The sequence below is a fragment of the Megalops cyprinoides genome, chromosome 1 (genome assembly GCF_013368585.1).
Source record: "Megalops cyprinoides isolate fMegCyp1 chromosome 1, fMegCyp1.pri, whole genome shotgun sequence".
Lineage (NCBI taxonomy): Eukaryota > Metazoa > Chordata > Actinopteri > Elopiformes > Megalopidae > Megalops > Megalops cyprinoides.
The window spans coordinates 25,197,541-25,209,060 of NC_050583.1; the positions used below are offsets into that span (position 1 = coordinate 25,197,541).

Genomic DNA, 11,520 nt, shown 5'->3' on the forward strand with positions numbered 1-11,520 from the left:
AATAAGGGCATTAAGCACAAAGTGCTTTGACGAGTGTCGTGGGTGGGTTTGAGGCACTGCGATCCAGGGATCAAATGCCTTTTATGTTTTAGAGAGAATTCCATTCACTGAAGAATAACTGTGAGACTAGGAAATGTACAGAAACAAGACACAATGTGAATTCTGATACCTGAATTAAAAAATTTAACTGAACACAGTACAGAGGAATTTTCCCACAAATCTTATCTATATTGTCCTTGATGTTTGAATTATGTCTTGAAGATAAATATAAGACAGTCAAGGATTATTTTCATTGCTGCAATAGTCAACAGTGTAATCATCATTCACACTGATAATATTTAGCCCACAGAGGATGACAAAATAATCCAGACTGTACCAAAAAACAATGTGCATTAACAACATGTATGACTTCTCTCTAATCTTCTGTTGCACAATCACAGTAATCAACATGGTTAAGGTGACATTTTTTAAAATTGATAGCTGTATTTCCTGTGAAATCAGAGTACTTTCAACATGCAACTGTATAAACTGTGAAAGAAAGACTGGTAGAGACATATTACTTTCAAAACATGTTGTGCTGATACTTGCAGATGCTCTTGGCAGATAGCAAGCTGTTGGGTTAGCAAGAAAAATGTAGAAAAATTGTTTTAATGATAACAAAGCACCCCAACAGCTAAATTTAAACATATAGGTTTAGACTTTTTGATACATAGAACATAGAACATCACTTTCTAAAACTCTAAATCACATTCTAGAAGACTGTAACTTTATGCATTCTGAAAGCCTCTGGTTTACCTTTTGTGTGTATGTGTAAATACATACTATGTGGATTGACATAACCTGATAAAAGTAAAAATAGAAAAAACTCATCTGAATTTTTAAAGGTCAGTGTAAAAAACCCTCCCTACTACCTCATTTCGACCCTGCTCAAGGGACGTTAAAGTTCAGGGCAGGCCACTGATGTGGCTTGGGGCGGCACCTTCAGCTGTAGCAGGAGTGTAAAAGGGAATGTACTGTGACGTTAAATTGTGCTCCACCTCACACACCCGGCTTGTGAATGCGTGTCTCTGTAACCTGACTTTCCACTCAAACATTTTACCTGGTTTGTGACGAGCACACATGGTGCACAATGATGACATTTTCCTATAATTGCCAGATTGCCTCTGTGTTACCATGCTACATTGTAAATAGTTACTGTATATGTTTGTTACCCATTGTGTTTAGCGCTGACACATCCAAAATTGGGATGGCGGTTAGGGACCTACTCCCATACTTCTACAAGATCAAGAGTTCAGCCTTTTTCAGGGATCCTACAGCAAAAATCACACCGATGCCAAGTCCTAACTTCTGTCCCACCTAACCTCATTTAAACAAACAGTATTTGGATACAATGGCCCAATATAGATCATTTTGCACTTAATTCCTTGTCTTTTTCTTCTCCATGTTAATTTTTTCTGCATGCATCACCTAAAATCTCCCTCAGTTTCCATAATAATACTTCTCACCATAACTCTGTCCATCTGTCCAGGTAAATTTTATTTTAAATGACGATTGCTCACTTCAACTTATGTACCTTCACATGATTTTGTTACTGTTTTTATTTATTGTGTATAACTTAACACCATGGTCAGAATACCAAGCTTATGTTCTCAGTTTTTGTGAAAATACAAACTCACAAAATCGATGAAACTATTGTCTAAATGTGTCAATTTATCGTTTTCCTATTCTTGGATAAATCTGCATGCAGACACCCAAGCAACAACAATTTCAGTCGAGAAGGCTGGCCAGCCAGTACCAGAAAGCTCTTCCTTCTATCTCTCCTGAGACATATTGATAACACTTGCAGATATGTCTGCATTTATTCCATTCAGGAAAGGAAACACTGCTTCACTATACAACCAGTTTGTTTCAACTGAAACTAGACACACTTTCTGGATAAGCTGGTTTGCCTGGAATGACACAAAAACAGAAAAAAACAATAATAACAATATGTGAGTTTAACACACCCTTAACTACGGTTAGGTCAACTTGCAGCGGCATCAGTTTTATGTGACAGAGTACCATGTGGGAAGTATGAGGAGTGGTTTCTGTATAGTGCTCTGCTTTTCCCCCCAGACTGTCACTAGCTTCAGTTTGTCTGAGGATTACATTCTTGTACGGCAGAGTCACCCCATTAAACAAAAAAGCCATCAGACCACACCCAGCTGAGGAGCCCAGCCCAGGTCCATTATCTACATTTTTTTTCAGGACACCAAAGGCTCATTCCTCATACTTTGATATTCACAGACACTTGGAATTTCTTTGAAAAGCATTATTCATGAGGTTCCATGCTTTTCCATGCTGTCCTCACTAGCACTGAGCAAAAATACTCCAGAAGTTCAACATGAATTAAGTTAGAGTTAAATAAGAGTTAAGGCCTGTATCAATCTTTAAATATTTTCCATTTTATTACTGTTTGTAAATTTGTCAAATGATTGTTCATTACTCTTTGTTGTAAATGTGGTTGGGGGCAAATATGAAAATTTCTGTGCAAAATTTGTGTTGTTTGAACAGGAACCAGTCATAAAAATGGACCTTTCGTAAGAGTGACACAGCAAGATGGTTAATGCCCAGATTTTTAGTGTTTCCTTATTTATTCATTTTAGAAGCTCATTTTGCCAATAATTTACAACTTTTTACTTAAAAGATGAGTACACTGTGTTCTTTTCCAACAGAACTTCATTTTAGAAATCTCAGACTGCATTAGATGTCAGTGAGTGAACACCAAATCTAGGATAGATTAAGTCATAGCTCACGGCACCCACAACTTGTGAGAATTAGCAAAAAGGATCATTTACATATGTCACCAAACCTGCTGCCTTCTATGCAAGACAATCCAGGGCTGTGCTCAGATTTGCATGCATTTGGATAACAAAGTGCTGGAGTGCAAACAGAGAAATAACTGTACTTGCAAGGTTCACAATGTGTAAAAGGACAGACCAAATCAGGTTAAATGCTTAATAACTGTTTGCAGTAACGACTTCACCTGGTCGGAGTGGCTTCGCATAACGGGCTCCACAGTGGTGGCTGCTCTGTTGCTTATGGCCGAGTGAATCGGAAAGAGCACCAACGTGAGCCACCCCCTCTGTGCTTTTACTCACCCTTCCTCAGTTTCGTTGATGATATCGCAAATCTCCATATTCAGTGTCCAGTCTTCGCTCTGAAGCGACCCATCTGTGGCCTTTTCTGAGAAACACAAAATGTAAAAAGAAATAAATTACACGACACTGTCAAACATCTGGAACAAATAGCGAGTAATTAGAGTAACTCTATCTGTATGCAGGCTATCACCCTAAAGGCATTATTACCATCCATGCATTTAGTGCATAGTTTGAAGACTGTATTTCACCTCTAAAGTAAATTCCTACACCCATGAATGTGAGGACACAAAGGCTATGCAAGGTCAGCAGTGTGGATAACCTCAACTTACATATTATCAGCAATAATTTTGGTCTGCTGCGTCTGTTATAAAAGTTGTATGCCAAAACATGTGTAACCCAGTTTAGCAACTCTGAGACCTATATACAACAGCCAGCTTCTGAATCAAAGTAGAAAATGAAGACACAAAGCTGGCCTGAATAGTTAAAGCACCAGGGGTACCTGTGTGGTTTCTACAAAAGGACATGTGTATTGCAATGTGAAAGAACATGTGTACTGTGTAATCTTTCCAGTGCAATCGTGTTTACAACCAAACATCAGGTGCGCCGCCCAATTTCCATTCACATACTGTGTACAGACAGCTAGTTGTTCATTATCCCGTTATCTGAGTGTTTAATTTACCGGATAGCTATTTCATTCAATTCATTTTTAAGTATTTTCTTATTAGAAACACATTGAGATAAGGTTGAATAACAGTCAAGGCCTAAACATCTAGACATGCCAGCAAGCTATGACACCAAATCAAAGGACACTGCCATGAAAATATCACTAAAATGTAACACCTTGTAATGTGTGTTCTCAAGCAGTTTGCAAGTGAGCAACACCTGAATATCTGACTTGTGTGTTCTTGATGGTAGATTTTCATGACTATTGGTCATTTGAAATAAAACTGGAAACTTTTTATGGAAACCCAGTTGTTGAATTGCAAATTGCACTTAAATTCCCATAGGTGCAATGTGAAATCATTTTTTTTCACAAAGCTGGAGAAATCAGGTTAAGCATTCCTAAGATATTAAGAGTGTACAATCGCTGGTATATTTATATACTGACACGTCTAAAGAAAGGTATATATTCAGTATTACAACAAATACTTCAAAACATTTTGTGAATAAAAGGAAGTATGTAGAACTGCAAACTGCAAATTGTGGCCTTCGTATCGATGTTCCCTTACAGGAAAAGAGAGGCAGCACACACATCTAGACTCAAAATAAGAAAATCTTACCCTTATAGGTTCACTGAATAAAAACAACAAACCAAAATAAGAAAGACAACGTGGCCAACTTTTTAACCTTCTAGCCCAATTCTTGACATTGTTAGCCTCATTCTTCTACTTGGTAAATTAAAAAAAAAGAGAATTAGCTTACCAGATTTCAAGTTCATGATAACCCAAATGACTGCAATTGTCAGTGGATCTTCATGTATAAATAAAAAAAAAGTTCCTATTGCAGTGGTTTATGTTTGTGCTTTACCTTAAATAACTACAACCTCAAGAGCAGCCATGGCAACCGATTGCCTATTTCAGAAATCATTACATTTCATTATTGTCATTCAGCAGATGCTCAAATCAATGACGGTTAACTGTGTGGGCTTTATCACAAGCAGTTACTTAATGCTAGCTTTTATAAGGCAAGATGACTGGGCGGACATGCCACCAGGACAAACCATAATAGCCTAAGTCAAAAAAGTCTTCAAGATCACCACAATTGAGAAGAATAGGTCAGGGAACATCTGTCAGGGACAGAAAGCAGCTTCCGGGCACCCAAGCCCTGCCTTGCAATCTGGCTGGCAACACAGAGAACAGTATTGATGTGAAACAAGTAGAGAAGAAAAAACTATTAAGTAATGCAAACTGCAATGAGGTCAACACACTAGGACCAAAAAGAAAGAATGGTTCTCATGGTAACCACCAGTTCAATTACAAGAATAACAATTTATAATTAAAAGCCAAAGGCTCACTTAATTATTGAATCATTATAACAGAGGAACAGACAAAAAAGTCATATTTATTTATTTTAGAAGTCAAAAACACTTACAGATTTTGAGGGAAAAGAGTGAAATAGATTTAGACATTATGGATGGATATCGATCATTTCAATACCAGCTCTGTTCCAGAAATGTTTGACTCTGATGGCAAGGTATTGATTACTTGAGAAATTTCAAGCATTAGAAAATAAGAAGAAAGAACCTGAACTTCAGAAGAAAAAAACATTACTTCACTGGATTTGAGAAATCTAATATTTTACAAAATTGATTAGGCTACATACCTCACATTGATGGAATGCAGCTTATTTGCTGATTTGTGACATTTTGAAAGAGACAGGGTTATTAAACTCAAGTTGCACTTCACATGTACAGAATTTCCACCATAAGTGTCATAAAATATATTTTTACAGTGTAATAATCTTGGTACCTTGGCACGACCGTGGCCACCAAAAATGAAGTATAAGCAAAATACTGATTCTTGAATTTTGAATTTGTGCCTGTTGCTTGAAAACTTACAGAGCAGTATGAAATGCCTCAATAGTATGTCTAATATGCTTTGTGAATTACTTCTATGTTTGATTTGAGCTTAGATTGTATTAATTTGCTTTTAAATGCAAAGCATCAGTATGTGCATTAGTAAAAGCAAAATTGGCAGTGATATCCATCACCAGGCCCACTAGATCCCTGTTGCTGAGCTAAGGTACAAATTCAAGGATGTCAAGTATACCTCAGAAACACACATGGGTTCAAGTCATTGTCATAATCAAAACTTTGATTTTTATGAGAAAGAAAAAAACCTCCCTACGAAGAAACAGGAAAACAGAGGAAAGTAAAGGAAAGATAGGAATGCAAACAAAAGCTGCAAATAACAAAAAAAGCCATCTGCAAACTAGAAGACATTTCTTTGCAGCCTTTAAAGACCCAAGCCCTTGCTGCTAGTTGAGGAAGAGAACTTTAAAAACGAGATTGGCAACGTGCTTAACATAATTAATTACATCACATTTTTAATCACCTAGTTATTGACACTAAAAACAAAGCCAACACGCAAGTAGCGTAACACTGTACCAGATTTTGTGGTTGGTTGAAACAAATTGGTGGGCACACAGGAGCATTTAACATTCTTAACTTTCAATAGGTAGAATTTTGGAAGTTGAAGCTGTCAAATTTAAATGTAACCACCAGTTTCTGTCAAGGTCATTGTAAATACTGGGCAACTAGTGACCGGCATAGATAAGTGAACGGTGTATACTCTTAAAATATATATGTGCAAGTTATACTGGTTATACTGGTTACCTAGATGCCAAGTATGATGAGCAATAAATGCAGGCACTGAACTGGCACGAGAATGGGGACAGTTCACAACGCTCACCACTGCTATCACAAGGACAATATTTTGAGAAGAGCTGAAAACTCTCAGACAAGCAATTGACTCTCCACAAAAGCAACATCCCTTTGCAAAAAGAATAATAACTGGTCCATTAGAACAAAAGAGGAACGTGTATTGGTGAAATCAAAAGCAATTAGTATATTGCTTCTGACTCCATTTAGGATGACTGGTACAAGTCCCTCTTGTGCCATACTAATTGCCTCTTGCAAGGCACAGGGAACTCACTTAACCTACAAAGGCGTCCTTCCTTCACCAGTTGCATCAGTGCTTTTTTTTTTTTTTTTTACTTCCCCACACCAGTGCAACACAGTAGCAATGGATGCTGCTAAGAATGTGCACTAGCCTAAACAAACGTCCCTCACTCTTGCTGATATCAGCAGCGATGACCGACTCCAGAAAGATTTTGGATTTTGAATTTATTGTCTTCTATGGCTTTGGTGAACCCTGGAGCTATGTTGTTGCTAACCATAAAGACAGCTGCCCTGACCTCTTTTTCTTCAGGCGCAAATAAATTGTGCTAACAGGCCTTTCAAGCACCCATAAGCTGCTGTTCTATTCTGGCAAGGCAGGGTGTTTGTCAGAATTGTGCTTAGTGTTGGATTTCACAAGCCAACTTTACAAAAATTAAGCAGCGCTGCCAGTAGCCAAAAACAAAAACGACCATCAACAACGTAATTTGGCAACAGATGTCTGTAATAAGCTTCCTGTAAATTACAGCTACATTAACAAAAAGCAGTGGAGAGAACATAAGTATTTACGTTTCACCTTAAGAAGTCAACCAACATAAACAAATAATACATAAGTAGAGAAAAGGAGCCAGCTTAGTAGAGGTGGTAAGTGATTCTACATGGGCCACAAGTTACATTCTGTAAATTTTTGAACAGGCTAGCAAGAAAATAGCAAGATCGGTAGAGCTTTAGTAAGAATAATACCCGCATCCTGAGGTGGTGACACATACTACAACTCCCACATTTCAAAACTCTAAAATGTGAGCTACATCTCCCACGATTCAGAAGTAGCCAACTCACAAGTACAACTTTCTAAAGTCAAGGTGTTCTACGCTAAAGATAACATGTTAAATTTAGATTATACCAAATCAATCTGATATGTCTTTAAAACATGAAGCAATTCTGAGTTTTTAAGAGATCCAAAGTAAGAAATACCTGTTGTAAATCTGTATTAATACTGACAGCAACACCAAATTGTTGAGGGAAGACTAGTGAAAAAGAAAGGGAAAAAAGAAAAAAAATTGACATACTAGTTAATTCAGTCTAGACCTACAAAATATGAAACCCTTTTTGTTGTTTTTATGGCTGTAACGATTCACTGGTGTCGTTGCTAGTACACAATATTGATTCTTATCATTTTATTATTGTACTATCATGACTAGCAGCATGCAATTCAGCCTTTTATAGATAAGCTACTGGACTTTTTTAGTGCTCTTACACTCTGATTGTTTAAAGTGAGAATTTAAAACTCGTGATGAGTTAGACCCCTCATGTTGAATCACAGGAACTGCCTTTGTTGTGAAATAAATACTGCCTGACAGATATGTTACACCCATTTGCTTTTTCACCTAAGACACTGTAGAGCTGCCCGTAGAGCTCTCACTCGAACACACCAACGACGGAAGTGCCCGAGTGGAGAAGGATGGCGCGCTGTCTTACCTCCTCATAACATCAGGTCAAACGGCATCGGCTTACTATGTATTAGACTTAAAAGAAAACAACACTGCAATGTTAACCAAGTGACTGTGAATGTCATGACCTTTATGGAAGTGATAAATCCCAGCTATTTGGCAGCTTATTATGTTGTCCAAGGTGAAAATGAACAGATAACACTTTCATTAACAGAATCCTTCCTGCAGAGTGTGCAATAGGAGTAGAATTGAAAACATAAAAGCTTTGCTTACGCCACAAACTCTTGTAGTTTCCTAACCACCATTTAGAAAAATGCAGAATTAATTATACTGCAGTTTCCTTTGGCAACTATAGTATGCTTGTTTACTGAACATCTGTATCACGTTTTAAAAAATGTGAAAATAACAGCATGGACACTAATGAGGAATAGCTTATAACTCAGTTTAATGAACATCTGAGAAAGACTTCCCCCTGTGCAAGTAAACTCTGAGACAGTTCGTCTGCCTGGACACTTGGCCTGAAGTACTTAGCTACCTTTCAGACTTGTAAGGACCATTTACATGGTACAATGATACAAATATATGTGGACTTCCCATTACCCACTCAAGCACAATTCGGCTGCTTACTCTATGGTTAGATTAGAGCCATGGGCTCTGTACACCTTAACCACACATTAAAAGTAACTATTATATGTTCATTTGAATTATGCAGTTAAAGAAAATATTATTGCACAGAGCAACACATTTTATTGTCACCATCTGATATAAAGGGTGAAAAACAATAAGGAAAAGAAAATATGAGGGGCTTGTGTCTATGATAATCTAGCCATTTACAAGTCTGAAAATGTTAGCCAAGATATAATACTGAAGGCAAATGGAGTTTTTTTTTTTCATAAAAGTGTAGATTAAATTAGTCATTATTATAATTAATTGGTATTATTGATATTGTCACCTCGCAAAAGGCTAACAGGGGTTCAGACAAAGCCAATAACTTACTGGCAGTGTTAGATATCTGACTGTAGATAGCACTGAGAGGTCAAACCCTCTATCTGTTGTTTAAAATTGATGTTTATTCCCATCCATATCTTTTACAATTAGTGTACTGATGGATCCAAGCATCTGTCCCAGCCCTAGTTGCTATTATGTTGATTCTGGCACCTATGTGTTGTAATGTAGCACTGATATTGTTCTTTTACTTTCTCAAATGCATCTGAGACGTTATTATCACATGAGTAACAGGAGACGAAAAACAACATCTGTGAACCAGTTTTATCTGAGAGTAATTAACACTTCCATGGACTAATTAGGGTAAATCTTGTTTCCATTAATCTGTGACAAACTGCACCTTCGCTAGACTGCTTTTCCACTTAGATTTTCCACATCCATTCAAACACACCAGAGAGAGGCTAGAGAGGACTGAATCCAACTAAACAGATGCAGGTGCGGAAAGAGGAGCTGTAATTATTAATTTAAAGCATGGAAATTATTTTTCAAGTGTGAAAAATAAACTTCCTCAAGATTCCAAATGCATTATTTAGATTTATAGGGTGTTTCAGAGTTAGTTGCCCTAATTCACAAAGTCAATGCCACCGTTACCCAACCAGCAAATGAAGCATTTGCAAGCAATATTTTCCGCAAAACCGTGTAAACTGTAAACTTGTAATTTACAAATATTTTCCGCTACATCACGAGGAGAAGGAGATATTCAAAACAGAGAACACAAATAAATATGTCCACACACTATACAAGCTTAAATACAGAATTTGCTAGTATTGATTAAACCGCTTTAATTTTCAAATAGAAAGACCGAGAAAAGCTGCTGAATTTGCTACATTAACTATTTGCTGCGGTCAGTTTCGAACGCACACCTCAGATTACACAGAGCCAGTGGAACCCGCCGTGCCTGCGTTAAACTGGGTACTCTGTGGCTATGGCACTTTCTTACATTTTAACTGTTAGCCAACGCGATGCATTACATTCTCTGCGAACCATAATTTGGTCAACAGTCTAGACGTTAGACAAGTTTAATTTTTTTTTATTTATGTTAGCTAAGTAGCCATTACCTATATCTACAGTTCAGCTGATTGGAGTTGTCAACATCACGTTATTGAACGGTCCACTGCGATAATGTAAGCACAAAACACAAACATGTCGCCAAGTGTTATCATTCACTGCTGACGGCTATAAGGCTAATTAGAGCAATGCTCCTATTAATCAACAGAAGTCAAACTGTAACTTCGTTAGCTAGCTAGCAAGATACATCCCAACCAGCAAAACCACAGAGTAGCAGTTTATAACAGGCATACGTAGATGTCTGATGCAGCAGTAAGCAACCTCCATAACACTAGCTTGATAACCACCGAGGGTCATGAACTAACCGTAACATAAAGAAATAGTTTTCGGGGAAAGCCCGCACACTAGCTAACTTGTAGTTAGATGGACTGTCATTCGAGTTGACAATCATAATTACAGCCAGACCCTACTTATGTAGATAGCTAGCTAGCTATATGTGCTATCTAGCTAAATGCCTGAGAAACGCCAGTAAGCTAGATAGCAAGGTAGAAATGACAAGGAGAAAAACATTAACGTTAAATTGTGTGCATGAAACACACAGATGAATAAACTATCTAGGGTTAGCTAACGTTAGCTAACTAGCTATGATGAGTTAGCGACGGAGTTTAGCTCGCTGGCTACCTAGCTAGCTCTGCTAGCTACGGGAGGGTACGGTATCAATAACAAAGGTCATATTAACTAAGAAAATACACCGAAATAAACAGACTGGCGAAATCACTGCTAACTAAACAAAATTATACGTAGCACCGGCAATGTTACCTACCTATGCATTGTCCCACTGGAGTGCTATATGGATTTCCCAATAAAAACTCCATCTTGATGACAACAAACAGTTCGCACTGACTGACAGTGCATGGAACAGAGGAACACTATCAAAGCATGCTTTCCAAAATTTTCATTGGATGAAGCAACAAGCATCGAAATATTATTGGACACAGTAAATGCCAATCATAATTCCTGTCATTCCATTGGTGGATACTGAGCCGGTTGTTGATGGGTTCTCCTCCGGTGAAACCTTGATCTTGGGTCAGTTGGAAGTTTGATAAACCTCGCAGGCTACGTATACGAGATTGTTAGAAGCAGAAACACGGATGGATGAGCTAACGGTTGCTGAAGTCAAAAAGAATGCTGACTGCGTAGGTAAGAGCTAATAAAAACAAGCTAGATATACTGAAATAAGTTACACACGTGTTTTGTAAAACATCTGTGCATAATACCAGAAAATGTGAAAATGGCAAGG

At 37.6% G+C, this 11,520-nt stretch overlaps 1 protein-coding gene across 3 annotated transcripts in view; it reads right to left on the reverse strand.

The window, feature by feature from the left end:
• Window positions 1-11,119, reverse strand: part of tom1l2 (target of myb1 like 2 membrane trafficking protein) — a 29,902-nt gene extending 18,783 nt beyond the window's left edge. For 2 of the 3 annotated variants that reach the window (XM_036521261.1, XM_036521252.1), the window contains exons 1-2: window positions 11,044-11,112; window positions 3,141-3,225 (exon numbers count right to left, since the gene is read on the reverse strand). In XM_036521261.1, coding sequence (XP_036377154.1) covers window positions 3,141-3,225; window positions 11,044-11,095 — 137 coding nt within the window. In that variant the 5' untranslated portion in view covers window positions 11,096-11,112. Of the gene's footprint in view, window positions 1-3,140; window positions 3,226-11,043 lie in introns of all 3 variants that reach the window. The other variant, XM_036521270.1, reaches the window with a different exon arrangement.
• Between the last annotated feature and the right edge of the window lie 401 nt (window positions 11,120-11,520).